Source organism: Callospermophilus lateralis, chromosome 8 (assembly GCF_048772815.1).
Source record: "Callospermophilus lateralis isolate mCalLat2 chromosome 8, mCalLat2.hap1, whole genome shotgun sequence".
Classification (NCBI taxonomy): domain Eukaryota; kingdom Metazoa; phylum Chordata; class Mammalia; order Rodentia; family Sciuridae; genus Callospermophilus; species Callospermophilus lateralis.
This window is the reverse complement of record NC_135312.1, coordinates 2,304,735-2,319,544: the sequence shown is the minus strand read 5'-3', so window position 1 is coordinate 2,319,544 and position 14,810 is coordinate 2,304,735. Positions and strand designations below refer to the sequence as shown.

Below are 14,810 nucleotides of genomic sequence, written 5' to 3'. Positions count from 1 at the left end.
CTACTTCTTTGTTAGTTCTCAAAACTTTTGGTTCCACTTTTCAAAACCTAAAGTTTTTGAGCTGGGGATGTGACTCAAGCGGTAGCACGCTCGCCTGGCGTGCGTGCGGCCCAGATTCGATCCTCAGCACCACACACAAAAACAAAGATGCTGTGTCCTCCAATAACTAAAAAATAAATATTAAACAAAAATTATCTCTCTCTCTCTCTCTCTCTCTCTTTTAAAAAAAAAAACCTATAGTTTGGAAATACTTGCTCCTTGAGACTCTGGCACTCAGTTCCATTTATTTTCATGTGTTATAAAAGTGTCCAATCATCATTCACAAAATCACGGCGACCTATGTCAGTAAGTCACCAAGAGAAGGAGGCTAGGCCAGCATGTGGCCCCTTCTGGGCATGGTTTGAGATCATCAGGGTGTCGACATGCTACTCATGGCCAGTGATCACCCCAGCACAGGGAAACCCTCAGGGTCTATGAAGAAGACCCCAAGCCACAGAGCCAGGACGGGCAGAGCTGCCGTGTTCCTGCAGAGCTCCGTCTCCATCTCCCAGGACCCAGCTGCAGGGGTGGGCCCTCCTCTCAGGGTCACCTTGAGAAGGAGACAGGATGTCTATTGGCAGAACACTTCCTGCGGGGCTGGCCCTTAGGAACCATCAGTATTCAGTGTTAGTGATTCCCATGGAGCAGAGGCGGCGTCTTCTCCGTGGAGCTGAATCACTGTGCGTATGAAAAGCCAGTGTCGTGGACACTCGGGCAGCTCCCCCACTAACTAGCGGATTCTCCTGGGATGCTCTCATCGCTCCACACAGACAGAACCCCGCTGGAAGATCGGCCGGCCCCTCACACCCTAGAGTTCTCTGCATAGCACAGCGGGCCCAACTGCTGCTGGGGCCACTCCCAAGCAGGACCACCCCAGGTGCAGGGTGCACACGGTGGGACGGGGACACAGAGTTCTCTGAGGCCACCCCTTCACGGCACTATTCCCAAATGTGTTCAACTTCTCAAATTCTCGGGAATGTGTGCTGGATGATGTGCAGGCCTCAACAAGGCCACAGTCTGCGCTTCATGCACAGGACTCTCCTCACTGGGAAGCCTCAGGCTGCTGCTTCCCACTCACCTTCAGAGCCCTTCTGCTTCCGCTCCACCTCCCTGCGGTACTCCTCCAGCTCGCGGTCTGTGAGTGTGTTGAAGGGGTTGGGGCCCGTGGTGCTCACGATGACGTGGGGCTGGTACTCCTTCTCAATGATGGCCTTGGAGGCCGTCACCAGCTCCCCCTGTGGACAGAAGGGGCATGGTCTGCAGGAGCCTGGCCAAGGGGCACACCCTCCTCCCAGGCAGGCTGCAGGCAGGGCAGGGAGGCTTTCCAGGAGCAGACAGACAGCCCCAAACTGCACGGCCCGGGGCCCAGGGCCTAGACTGAGCGTAGCCGTCAGGGGCAGAAGATGTGGAAACACAGTTCAACACTGCCGAACAAACCCCAGAAAAGAGATCCGACCACGGTCCTTCAGGTTCAAAAGTAAAGGCACCCAGTACGGACCCAAGAGCACGGACCACCCGGAGGGTTCCACCTGCCCACTGACCACAGGAATAGAAAAGGGCCTTTCTGTGCTGATCACAGTGGGGGTTCCCTTCTCTCATGGCAAGGTCCAAGCATAGGTGAGTCTTGCCCACAGTTTACAACCAGTTCCCAAACACACCCCAAAACAACATGCCCTTCAACACCAGAGTGTGCCTGAGGGTTTTGGAAAACTGAGCATCTGTTAAACAAAGCAAAAGCAAAGCACTAAGGCAGCTCCTAAGCCACGTCCCAAGAGGCAGCCATCAGGAGCCCTGGAGCTGCTCTGTCTGGGGCTGGCTCTCCAACGCTCTGGGGCCCATTCTGAAAACACTGACAAGAGCTCACACATAGGCGCCTCACTCATCGCCAGCTTCCAAAAACCAGTGAACACAGGAGGACCCTGAATCACACACTGCCAGGCCTGGAGCCTCTGTGCCCGCAGCACTCATCTCCATAAGGGGCACCCATTGGGCTCTGGGCTGAGTGGCACTGCCAAGCACTCCAAGGCTAACCATAACAGAACCCCAGGGAGAAGGGCCTGCTGGAGCAGGGGCTCTACTGCACAGCCTGGAGGCCTGTCACAGCAGGGAGCCCTCCTGCTGCCTAGGCCTGACCTTGGGTTGGTGGCTTTTCATTTAGAAGCAACCCTGACATGGCAAGACAGCAAATTAAATCCTTGTCCACCACTCATTAGCTTTGGCTGAGACAGACCCCTTCCTGTCCAGCAGCCTCAGTTTCACTACTGGCTGGAGGGGTCTGCTGGGCTGCCAAACACAGTGACCACTTCAAATGGTGATGCTCCTCAGGCAGTGACCCTCTGGCTCTGAGGCAAAGCAAGGCCGAGCCTGAGGTGCAGGACAAGTGGGCTGAACAGTTAGGGCGCGGCAGAGCCGCTCCCTCCAGCAGGCTGCCTGGAGCCTCCTCCCTCTCCAACTGCAGGTGACCTACTAAGGACTCCAGCAACACAGAGGCCCAGTAACTGTGTACTTGACTGAGACGTTTGGGCAAGACAAAGGCTCCAGTCCTAAAGCTCTGCATGCCTGGGCTTGAGGCCTAAGCTCTTTGAGCTTTAGCTTTTCATATGCAAGGAAGACCAGGGCAGAGCCAAAGGGATGCTCCTAGGGTGGACCATGCGCATGCTGGGAGCTCAGCACAGGGTCAGTGAGTCCAAGAGGTAGGGTCAGTGAGTCCAAGAGGTGGGCTCACTGCCCTGTGCACTCCTACGCTACAGCATGAGGGGAGGGTGCACACACAGACCACACAGTCCCTTTCCTAGCTGGACACCTTGCAACACAGACCTTCACGCCTCTACTCCAGCTACTCGATCCACTAGCAATAAAATTCAGAAGGTGGCAACATTATTGCAGGTCCGCACCGAGATGCCCAAAGGCTTAAGCTGAAGGTGCCTCCAACTGGGTACAGGGTTCCTTTCTGAAATAACTACCACCTCATGGGAAGGTGGCCTTCACAGTGTGAATGGCTGTCACCAGTGAGGGAGGAATTAAAGGTAAAAGAAAGTTCTTCAGAAAGCCCCAGCTTCCCAAGTCCTAAGGGCTGTTCTCCTAAGGGCTGTTCCTCAGACCGGAAGCAGAGTCTATATGTTGGGGAGGGGAGTTTCCGGGACACCGTCCTCGCTGAAGCAGCTCCCTGCACCAAAGGAGCAGTACTGTCTGCATTTTGAGGTTGACATAAAAAGTAGTAGAATAAAATAATAGCTCCAGTAGAGGACATCCATGGAGTCAAAGAACATTTCTGCCATAAAAATGAAATATGTCTCATCAGGATGGGGATGAAGATCAAAACACAAATGTGAACTTCAGAAATGGGGAGGTTAGAAGCACAAATCTCGAGGAAGAGTCCACGTAAGCTGGGAGTGTGGGCAGCGCAGTGGTGGGGCAGTAGCCGAGCAGGCATGAGGCCCTGGGTTCCATCCCCACCACTGGGGCAATAAAGGACGGGAGTCCACATCTATTCAACTGGGGCCAGCCAGCGAGGCAGCTCTGTTGAGACTGGAGACCCTCCATCTATCTGTGAAGCACCCAGGTGACTGCGACGTGCCATGTTTGAGCACCACTGGGGCAGAGCACAGCTGTAACTAGACGACACACCAGGCAGAAGCACGTCCTGGGACACGTGCCAGCCTGCTTTTTGGGGAGCTGAACACGACACAAATGAAATCCTTTAAAGGCACCACAGTGCCAAGGGGACAGTACCTCAGTGACTGGCTGTGGCCTGCTTTACGTGCAGGGCGCACTCCACCCAGGCGCCTGGCACATCCACAACGTGCTGCTAACCAACAAGAACACCACGGCTCGTGGCCCAATGTGCTGGCTCAAAACACAAGCTGCCAGGAAACCCATCCTTCTCCCCCCAAGAACGATAGCTGGAGTAACTTCTAAGCACGGGGAAAGCAGAACCCACTGCATTAGTACATGAAGCCACACGTCATGATCAGGGGTTCCAGGAGGAAGATGGCACCTTGGCACAAAGCTGCTTCTAGCTGAACTGGAATGCGAGTGAGACTTGCATCACACTGAAAATGTTACAGCGGAAGACAGAGCCCAAGCTACGTCCTCTGAATGAAGGCCAAACACTGAAGACTCTAGACACGGTGGGCAGCCACCTTCCATCATGGGCACCAAGTTCTCCAGGACCCTTACTACCTAGGATTGTCTACCTCCAGGACAGGCTAGATAGATACCCACGCACACAGAGATCAAAATGTGGGACTTCAGATTTTCATGTCTTTCTTCCCTGCAACAGTAACAAGTTTTTTTTTCTTTTTAATATTTTTTGGTTGCCAATGAATTTTTTTTACTTTATTTGCTCCTTCATATGTGGTGCTGAGGATCAAACCCAGGTCCTCACACATGCTAGGCAAGCACTCCACCACTGAGCCACAACCCCAGGTACTCAAGTTTTTTTTAAAGGTAAAAATAAATGCATTTTTATCAATGAAGGTTGACAATGACTGTCTTGCTTTTGTTTCCCACTTCCTTGGGGCAGTGATATAATTCAACAGCCTTGGATTCTATTCTCAAAAAAAAAAAAAAAAAATCCATTCCTCTGCAATGACCCCTGATGGCTATGGTCAAAGATGAACAAGCAAGGGGAGGGGCTGTGGGGGAGCTGTGGCTGCCAGCAGAGCCCTGACGAGACCATCTGCAATGGGCATCTTGTGAAAGGTAAACTCTGGAGCCCAAAGGCATGCACTGACGAGTCATGTGCAGAACTTGAGCAATGCAGCCACTGTCTCCTTCAGACTGGCCGCTTCCCAGCAATATCTCAATACTGTACAATGCTTCACACCCCTGTTTTAATTAAGGAACAGAGTAGGCGAAACAGAGTCTGCTGAAATCTCATACATGATTTAGAGGTCTCTTTCAAGCTACATCAGAAACAAAGACAAGGTCTCAAGCGGGAGGTGGTGGGGGCAGGAAAGGGAGAAGAGCACCGCGGACTGCCAGGGCGTTGAGTACCTTTCTAAAATAGAGAGATTTAGCGGGACTAAAGGTCTGCTCTGTAAGCTCGAGCCCTTCGATAGTCTCCGTACAGTCAGAGAGGGGTGCGTCCTGCAACAGTAAACTGAGTCATCAGAGCACACCAGGCCTAGCTTACAACCACCCGGGCAGGGGGAAGCCAGCTAAGAGCATGCAGCAGGGACAGCGGTCAACAGTGAACGCAGCAGTGGTGATAGTGGTACGTGCAGACACCAAACATGAAACGAGGACCACAGCTGGCCAGATTCAGAAAATGCAACAATCACCATCTACCCCTGAAGAGTCAGGTTTGAAAGCATCAGGTGGCATCTTCATATTCTAAGATAACTACTTACACAATTATCTTCAATGTGCCACTAAGTACAGTTATTTTACAGAAATGCATGTAAATGTGGACCACATTTACCAGGCCCTCCCTCCGCAGCCCAAGCAGTGCTGTGTTGCAGACGTCACTTGTTCCAGAACAAAGGCCCATTAAACCCTCCTTTTTCTAGCACTTAACACAGCACCCTGCTAACCCCAGAGCTGGCCATTCGCGCCCTCACACAGGCATGCACTACAAGGAGGGGTCTGCAGGGATGGGCACAGCCCTCTGCATGCTGATGCTAGGTCTAGAACTCAAGGGAAGTGGCTGGTCTACTTCTTATCAAGAGGATTCATAGCAGAGATAACTGGTTGCCTAGAATACTCACCTCATAAAATCATTCTCTCCCAAGTTAATAACAACTCTGGAGCAGACGGACACAGAGTCACCACCCACTAATACGAGAGACATTCTGAGCTCTCACCTGGACGAGGCTTCTGTCCATCACCACACCACACAAAACCTGGGACTGAGGGCCAGCAGTCTTAATGTCCTGCAAGTTCTGCTCTCGGATCTAAGGATGGGAAGGAAAAGAAAAGCACATAATCAGCACAAAGAGGTCATGCTGTGACTGCCAGTCACATTGCTTGTGCACCTGGACCACTACCCCCAAGGTGATCTTGTGCTCCACCCAGCCCAGATGGCAGGACGCCCCAGGAACACCTGCCTAATGGCACTGGCCCACCCTGCTTAGCAGGGTGTAGGTCAGCAGAAATGGAGGGACTAGTCCCAATTCCCACACATTCCAGAAGGCTCCGGCAGGGCCCCAGCCCTTCACTGTACCCAGTGACCTGGGGGAATACGTGGGGGTTGTGAACACTGACAATCTGACAACCCACATTCTGACCAGTGCAGTTTATGAGCCTCTGAATGAGTCTGAAAGGCAGAACAGCCACCCACTCTTGCTGGATCAGGCTCTGGGGCTTCTACTCTAGACCTGCTACTGAGCAAGCATCACCCCGACACTCCTCAGGCCCCAGATGTCTGCTGCCCCTGCTCCACACTGATGGCGGAACGCAGCCTCAGCATGAGGAGATGACTTCACTTCCTCAGTGGGAGCGCAGACTGCCCTGCTGGAAGCAAGCACCCCTCTGCTCCACAGCAGCCAGTATCCCTTCCAACCCTGCACCCAGCTCCCTCCAAGTGCCCAGGGCAGCACATACCTTGTTCCTCATCTCCTGGACCTCTTTTGGGTTAGTGTTCAATGGGACAAACAGGTTAGGGACAGCAGAGGTGGAAGTTCTAGGTCCATCCTCTTTAGTCCACTGCAATATCAAGAACAGTCGAGAAGTCAGGGTCATGACAGTAGTCACAACGCCACAGCATTCGTCTGTCCAACTGACCTCACATCTGCTCATGCACTGAACCTCACAGACGGCTGAACCAATGGCCACATTCCCTGGGCCACTCTACAGAGCTGACATGGGGGTGAGACGTGGCCACGCAGAAACCACTGAATGGTGGAGTAAGGGGAGTGGCCAGTGGGAAAGCCCACGAGAGCCGGGGCAATCAGGCTAATGACCAGCTGGGTCAGGCCCCTCAGAGGCCATTGGTCCACCGCCCTGAGAGTCCCCCAACACCAAAGCCAACTGGAAGCGTGAGATGACAGGATCATGAAAAGCAATGTGACGCAGCCACCCAGGAAGGGCGAGAGTCCGCACTGCAGGCAGAGTGGGCACCACCAGAGTTGTGCGTGGAAGTGAGTGGCAGCACCAGACACACAGCGGCACTGTCCACCAGGGGACACTGCAGCAGCTCCCAAGCACGAGGTGGGGGGGTGACATCATGTTTTACAAAAGAAACCTCTGAGTGTTGCAAAACCGTTCCAACAAAATAAAGCGCCTGGTGAGCCCTCAAAGGCTGCTTAGCCTCAGTGCCTCCTGCTCATCGCTGTTCAGGCCTCCAATCAAGATGGGCTTTGGGTCAGATTCTGACTCCGAGGCGTGAGTAGGCACTGAACACTAACACAAGCCATCTTTGAAAGCAAATGGTGTGCCTTTCAGAATATTTTTGAGAGGCAATAAGATAGCCATAAACCATATGACCTTAAGGAAGCAACCAAACTGTCAAAGGCTTAGCCACTGCGAAAGAGTGTGGAATGGGCATGGAGCTGCGGGCACTCGCTGACGGTTACCTTCTCAGAGAAAAGACAACTCAGCGTCTTATTATAAATAATTCTAGTCAAAATGTTAAAACAGCCACCTCAGAAGCTTGAACCCATTTAAAAAATTAATATGAATTATTATAAATTAAAATATACCAACCTGGGAACATTGCGTGGAATTTGTATTAATCCAGGAAATAGGAAACACATATAAATACAGCTGAGCAAGATCCCCTTCGATGCACTCATTGACTAAAATGCCTCAAGTGACTTTTTTCCATTTTTTTTTTAAATACGGGAGATTGACCCAGGGCCTGCACTTGCCAGGCAGGTGCTCCGCTGCAAGCTACACCAGCCTGACTGGACTGCCTCCAGGCAACCATCACAGAGCTCACAACCATGCTGCCTGCTGTGGGTGCCCTCTGGAGAGACCTGGCAGGCAGCCAGCAGAGCACCCCAGCGGCAGCAGAGAGGGGTTCTGTTTTTAAGGTCAACCATTCTAACCAGTGAACCAAAGAAAGAAAAGAAGGGAGGGAGGGCAGGAGAGGAAGAGACGTGCTCCCACACTCTGAGCCTGCCACCACGCAGGGTCTCCGCCCACGTGACACAGCTGCTTGGGACCACAGTGGCTCCGCGCCAACTGCATAGCAGGAAAACACCAGAACCACCTGGGGAAGACAAAACCTTTTTTTTTTTTTTTTTTTAAATAAACTTATCAAGTAAAAGCACTGTTGAAAGGGGAAATGTGGCTATCGGCTTCCTGCTTCTTGGGTCACCTGGGCTGCCGACTCTACTGAGCTCAGCATGCAGCCAGGTCTGGCCCCACTGTGCTGCCCCACGGGGTACTCCATCCAGGGCTCTGGAAAGGGGCTCTGCTGCACTGAGATGTGAGCTGGACAGATTCAAGGGCTGGCCTACGGGAGGGGAAAGCACTCTTGGCAGCAGGACACCAGGGACTCCTCTGAGGGGACAGGAGCCCTGCACAGTGCTAACACTGAAATGAGCCCCTGGCAGCATCTGTCGCTGGTGCCTGCAGGTGACCTGCGCTGCACTTGGTCATGCCGCACCCCACAGGAGTCCAAGACTCACCACCATGGCCGCCTACTCACATGCAACAGTCCATGCAGAGGGCAGCTGGCGTGAGCCTTCCGAGGCTTTGGGACAGAGGGCAGGGAACAGTGCTGAGAGAGGACAAGAGTCAGCAGAGAATGGGCCAGCGGGCCGCGGGGAAAACTGCTTAAGAAAACACTGTGACAAGGAGGGAAGCAAGGCATAGGCAGCACTGGCGCGCGGGTCAGGCCTCGCAGAGCTGCGTGAGGAGTTAAGAGCCAGCACAGCTGGAGTTCAAGAGAGCTCCTACATTCACGTTAGCACAGGTGAGTCCTTCAGTGCTCCACTGCGAGTGGAGTCAGCCTCAGGGGTAATGACTACAGAGGTGCATTGTATCTTAAGCAGTTTCAAGCAGAGTATTACTCGAGTTTGAGCTGAGGCATAAAGTGGGCTTTGGCTCAAAAGAAAGGCAAGTTAACGAGAAAGGGTCATGAGTCAATGTGGGTCAGAGGGCAGGGTCCCAAAGCCTCCGAAGCCCCAGCTGCCCAACTTGCTCTACATCATCTAACTATGAACAGTAAGGTAGGCACAGACCAAGCAGTTGGTAATACAGCTTGGCACGCAGACACCGGACGAGAGAGACTGCAGCAAGGGTTTCACGTGATCGTGTGTAATGTTCGTCCACACCTTAGTCTTCGACTTGGGACTGCTTCCATTCTGCCCTTCCTCAGAAGCTTCGTCACCCCGGCCAGAGTTCAGCCATCTTGTCTTCTCTCGCTGCTGCTTCTGAAAACTGTGTCTGAGAGGGGAGCAAGTGCCCGAATCACCGTCACTAGCAAAGGAGTAACCAGTGACACTAGCAGGAACCTCCACATCGCTGTATTTTTTAGATTTCTCTCTTAGAGCAGGGTATCGATAGGGATAGCCAGTCCTGTAGCCCTAGGTCCAAAGAGAAGAAAAGACAGTCAGTGCTCCAGATCTCAGAGCAGGGTTCACTGTGGAGACGTCCACAGGCAGAACACGCAGCTCTGCAACACGAATCCTAAGCACGTGGCCGAGAAGGCACAGGCTCGCCAAAGACAGGCCGAAACGCTGACAGCAGGACCACCGTGCCTGAGCAACCACAACCACCCAGAAAGCCACACAAAGTAGAACAAGAAACTGTCATGCTCACACAGTGGACCGTGGTGAGGAAAGAGAAGGCTCTACTAGCAATGGCACCCACGTGGATCACGCTCACAAACCGACTGCCCAGGGAAACCAGTAGAAAAGGACACACGCTGTCTGGGTCCACTTGTAAAAAGTACAAAACAGGCAAAAGCAATCTCTGTTGTATAGAGACAAAACAGTGGCCACCTGAGATGGCAAGTGACTGAAAAGGGACCCGAGGGCTTGGGCAGTACCAGCACTGCTTCTGATCTGGCTATTGCTTACGTGGCGACTTCAGTTTTCAAGCTGACAGAACTCACCTGCTGCTGATGACTGCACAGAGCAAACTCATCCACACAGTCTCAACACTGTGGTAACCATCAGGTAAGACCACACACCACTCATGGCAACTGGTTCTCAGCAAAATTTGCATATGGCACTTACACTCCTCCTTCAATGCTGCCTCTCAACCCCCAGCTGTGCCTGCACAGATGTGTGGCACCTCGTGTCCCTCTGCTGGAGCACCTGCCAGCTGTCCCGCCAGGCAGCAGCTGCAGACAAGGGGGGATCTTCCTCATCTCTCCTCACCAGGGCTTAGCACTTAGTAGATGTGACAGACTTTTTGACGGCCCTCAGCTCCTCCTGTGACTGCCCCTGCCCTTCAAGCCCAGGCGCAACAACTGCCATGCTTCTAGCCTCTGGCATTTGCAGCAGGCAACAAAGAGCGTACAGTCCCACCCTGCTAGCTCTGGAGATGCAAGCCATCATGAATACCGTCGCTGTAGGAAAACGGAGTCTCAGAAGGGAAGCACCCCTCCCCAAACCCATGGAGCCTTATGATGAGAAGCCAGCCCTGGTCAACAGCCTGACTGCAGCCTTGTGAGGCAGAGACCGAGCTGAGTTGCGCCTGGAGCCCCGCACTGCCCCCCAGGAGGCTATAAAACACCAGAGCTGTGCCCCCACACAGCACAGGGCTGGCGGTGCCTGGACAGGTGTGCACTCACTGCACGTCACAATGCTCGCCAAAGGACACAGGGTGACTGAAGACACAGGGGCGGACCCTCTAGCCAGGTGTGGTGGTGCACGACTATGGTCACAGCTACTCAGGAGGCTGAGGCAGGAGGGTGGCTTAAGCCCAGGAGCTTAAGGCCAGCCAGTGCCACACAGTGAGTCCCCGTCTCAGATAACAAAGAACAGTACGAAGTAGGGATGATTCCTCCCACGTCAGAAACCGTCTCTCTCTCTCTGGCACTGCTCCTCCTTGGGTATCTTTATTACCCATCACTGCTTTGAAACACTTTTAAAATCAGCCATCTTCAGGCTGGGGCTGGGATGGGGCTCAGTGGTGGAGCTCTTGCCTCATACAGGTTGAGTCACTGGGTTTCATCCTCAGCACCACATAAAGATAAATACATAAAGATACCGTATCCATTTATAACTAAAAAAAAATTTTTAAATGGCCATCTTCATTAAGGGAGTCATCTTCATTGTGTTCCTCAGAAAGGCGAGATCTACCTGCACAGGCACTTTGCCTCCATGAGCAAGCTCTGCTGAGGGGTACTGAGGGATGACTTGGCCAGAGCACTGCCTGGACACACAGCTCTGTCGACACCGCCTCTGCCTGCACGTGGGGCATCTCCCTGGCTTCAGGGTACAGTCTCAGGACCCACAAACACCATTTTATTCTGACAGTGACAGGGGCACTGGTTTTTCTTCATTCTTCCCTTCTAATGCTGTCAAACCAGAATTCTCTAATACTTGATCCTGTGAACAATTATTTGGCTCATGATTTAAAATATGGGGGTGCTGGGGATGTAGCTCAGCAGTAGAGCTTGTGCTTAGTACCCAGGTCCTGTGGGTTCAACCCCCAGAGCATGCACGCGCATGCACGTGTGCGTACACACACACACACACACACACACACACACAGGTAAGCAGATAGACACAAGATATATAGATCTGTTCCTTTTTGGAGGAGCTGAAGTTCTATTTTGCTGTGGAAACAAGTGCGCATTTCTTCTAAGTGTAGATGTTTGAGATGAGACATCTACTACATCTACTACTAGACATCTACTACTCTCACCTGCTCTCTATCTGCTCCATCATTAGCAGACAGCACAGCAGCAAATCAGATGCTGTAAACACAGACCACAGTCGGCAACTCTCGTCCAGTTCATTTCTTTCTTTCTTTCTTTCTTTTTCAAAATACCTTCATTTTATGTATTTACCTTTAGATGGCGCTGAGGATGGAACCCAGTGCCTCACATGTGCTAGGCAAGTGCTCTACCACTGAGCCACAACCCCAGCCCCAGCCTGATGTTCGTTTGTTCCTTCTTTCTTCCTTTGGTACTGAGAGTGAGTGAGCCAGGTGCACTGAATTCCCATCCCTTTTTATTTATTTATTTATTTACATTCTTGGTCCTGAGAGAATTTAACTCAGGTGCACATGACTACTGAGCCAAATCCCAACCCCTATTTTGTATTTTATTTAGAGACAGGGTCTCACTGAGTTGCTTAGTGCCTCACTAAGTTGCTGAGGCTGGCTTTGAACTAACAATCCTCATATCTCAGCCTCCCAAGTTGCTGGGATTCCAGGCTGCGCCACTGCACCCAGTCCCATTCGTGTTTATTTTGATACAGAGTCTCACTAAGTGGTGTAGGGCCTCATTAAATTGCTAAGGCTAGCCTCCAATTTATAATCCTCCTGCCTCAGCCTCCCAAATTGCTGGGATTACAGGTGTGCACCATCATTCGTGGCTTCCAGTTTATTTCTTATAAGCTACACAGAACTTTAATATTAAAACTGTTAATAACGTGCACTTATTGAAGAAACCAAATAAAATATACTTTCTGTAAGACACACTTCACTATTAGCCTTCCTCTTCTATTAAATCAGAGTTAGTGCCTAATTTAGATTTCACTCTCCACCTTCCAAAATGTCCTGAAAGCACGAGATGAGTAGATATGCAGAGCCTTATCTCCTCTCCCCCTTCCTCATGTGACTCTTGGCTAGGAGCGGGGTGGGATGGTGGACCAGGAGGAAGGAACCCTATGCCTGGGCCAGCTCCGCACTCCTCACCTCAGGACACTCAGGTCACTTCTTCTCTAGCTGCAACTTTCCTGAAGGGACACCAACTCCAGCTGCCCCCTCATTCCAACAGCTTCTTGTACCTGATTTGTTAGCTTTTGCTCCTTTTCCTGCGTTCCTTAACCAATTTGGGCCCGAGACTCCTGCCCTGCCACTATCTCTGTCCCTCCCACTGTGCCTGTCACCCCTAGATCACACAGTGACCTGAAATCTGTTTGCCACTTCCATCACAGGGCCATGAACTCCTGAGCCAAACACTGCAATCTTCTCAAGATTCCATGCGAAGGGGGTCAGTGAATGCAGGATGCAGAGGTCACAGAGACTGTTCTGTCATCCCCTCCTCCCTGATGGAATGCAGCTGATGGAGGGGACGACGCCTCACATGCAGCACACTGGCCATCATGGGGCACTAGGATGGGCCTTCCCAAAGCCCACCTGAGAGGTTCAATGTGGCATGAGGGGGGCCCTGTGGCAGCACTAAAGCCCCATGATGTGTTTGGAGGGCTGGAAACTCGAGGACAATGCTGGGATGTGGCTCAGGGGTACAGCACCTGCCTGGCCTGCGTAAGTTCCTGGGTTCACTACTCAGACCTCAGAGAAAAACCCCAAAACAACAACAATAAAAATTATCTCTAGCCATTAAGTCACCAAAAAAATCCTAGGACAGTGTTTTTTTATTTTTTAGTTGTAGACAGACACATTTATTTATTTTTATGTGGTACTGAGGATGGAACCCAGTGTCTCACACATGCTAGGCAAGCGCTGCCACTGAGAAATGACCCTGCCCCGCAGGACAGTATTCTAATCTGGATCCAGCAATGACTATTTAGGTCCCTGCCTCCCATGGCTGTCCCCAGCTGCACTGTGGCTGTCTGTGGGTGCTTCTTCTTTTGACCTGGCCAGTCATGTTCTGGCCTATTCTTTGAGGCCATTTCCAAGAGCCACCTTCTACGTACAGTTTCTTCCTTGATCCTTGCAGAAGGACAAGATCCGTCCTCAGCCACCCCATCATAGACCTGGTCTACATGAAGCCAGTGTGGTATGCGGTCTGTGGTCTTGCCCTCGCCATCAATGCTGCAAGCCATCCTGCTTCTGTGCCCTGCTGGTACCATTCTGTGTCCCTGACATAAGTAGCATAGGGTCTCCCACCAATACGATAGGCAGAGAGCTGTGGAACCCAGCAACCAGGCCCCAAGCAGCTACAACTACACAGACACCAGGCTGACAATGTGGCAAGGCCCTCCAGCCTGCCTGTGGACGCTGGCCAGCAGGAGCCTGCGCTCCTGCCCCACCTGCCCCAACACAACATTAGATGGGAAAACAAAACACCGCTGTGGCTTACTGTGATTCAGCCTACACATTAAAAAGCCTGGCGGCTTCATGATTTTTTTTTTTTTTTTTTAATTCTCAAGTTCTAGGTGGACACAATATCTTTATTTTACATTTATGTGGTGCTGAGGATTGAACCCAGGGCCCCAAGCACACTAGGCAAGCACTCTACCACTGAGCCACAACCCCAGCCCCGGCTTCATGATTTTTGAGGGTGACATTCAGATACATGTAAAAGTAGCCATCTTGCTTGCCATTAAAAAAAAAAAAAAAAAAAAAAAAAAATCAATGCACTTTCAGGAAAGAAATTTTCTAATCGAGTGGCGGCACCATTCTTACCAGATTATCAAGCATCCTCATGAGGGCTTCAAATTCCTGCTCCCCAATCTGCCACTTAGGAGGTGATGCAGTGCCTTCCCCCGCCGGAGACCCTGGAGCACGGGATTTGGCCTTGTACTTCCCGGGATCCAGCAGTACTAAATTGTCTGGCCCTCCTGCACTGGCCAGCGTCCGAACCTTTTCCAAAACAAGCAAACACCATGGCTTGCATACCATAGAGAGACTCAGAAAAGCAGACGACTATGACACGTACTTGTACAGCTATGCAGGTTTCAACAAAGTGAGCCATCAGTGGTAAGAATTAAAAAAAAAAAGCACGGTGGGCACTG

At 51.7% G+C, this 14,810-nt stretch overlaps 1 protein-coding gene across 6 annotated transcripts in view; it reads right to left on the bottom strand.

The window, feature by feature from the left end:
• Positions 1 to 14,810, bottom strand: part of Add1 (adducin 1) — a 68,308-nt gene that overhangs the window by 4,922 nt on the left and 48,576 nt on the right. For 3 of the 6 annotated variants that reach the window (XM_076864261.2, XM_076864259.1, XM_076864258.1), the window contains 5 exons: positions 14,482 to 14,658; positions 9,171 to 9,515; positions 6,586 to 6,687; positions 5,847 to 5,936; positions 1,118 to 1,274 (listed from right to left, as the gene is read on the bottom strand). In XM_076864261.2, coding sequence (XP_076720376.1) covers positions 1,118 to 1,274; positions 5,847 to 5,936; positions 6,586 to 6,687; positions 9,171 to 9,515; positions 14,482 to 14,658 — 871 coding nt within the window. Of the gene's footprint in view, positions 1 to 1,117; positions 1,275 to 5,037; positions 5,131 to 5,846; positions 5,937 to 6,585; positions 6,688 to 9,170; positions 9,516 to 14,481; positions 14,659 to 14,810 lie in introns of all 6 variants that reach the window. The other 3 variants (XM_076864262.1, XM_076864260.1, XM_076864263.1) reach the window with 2 other exon arrangements.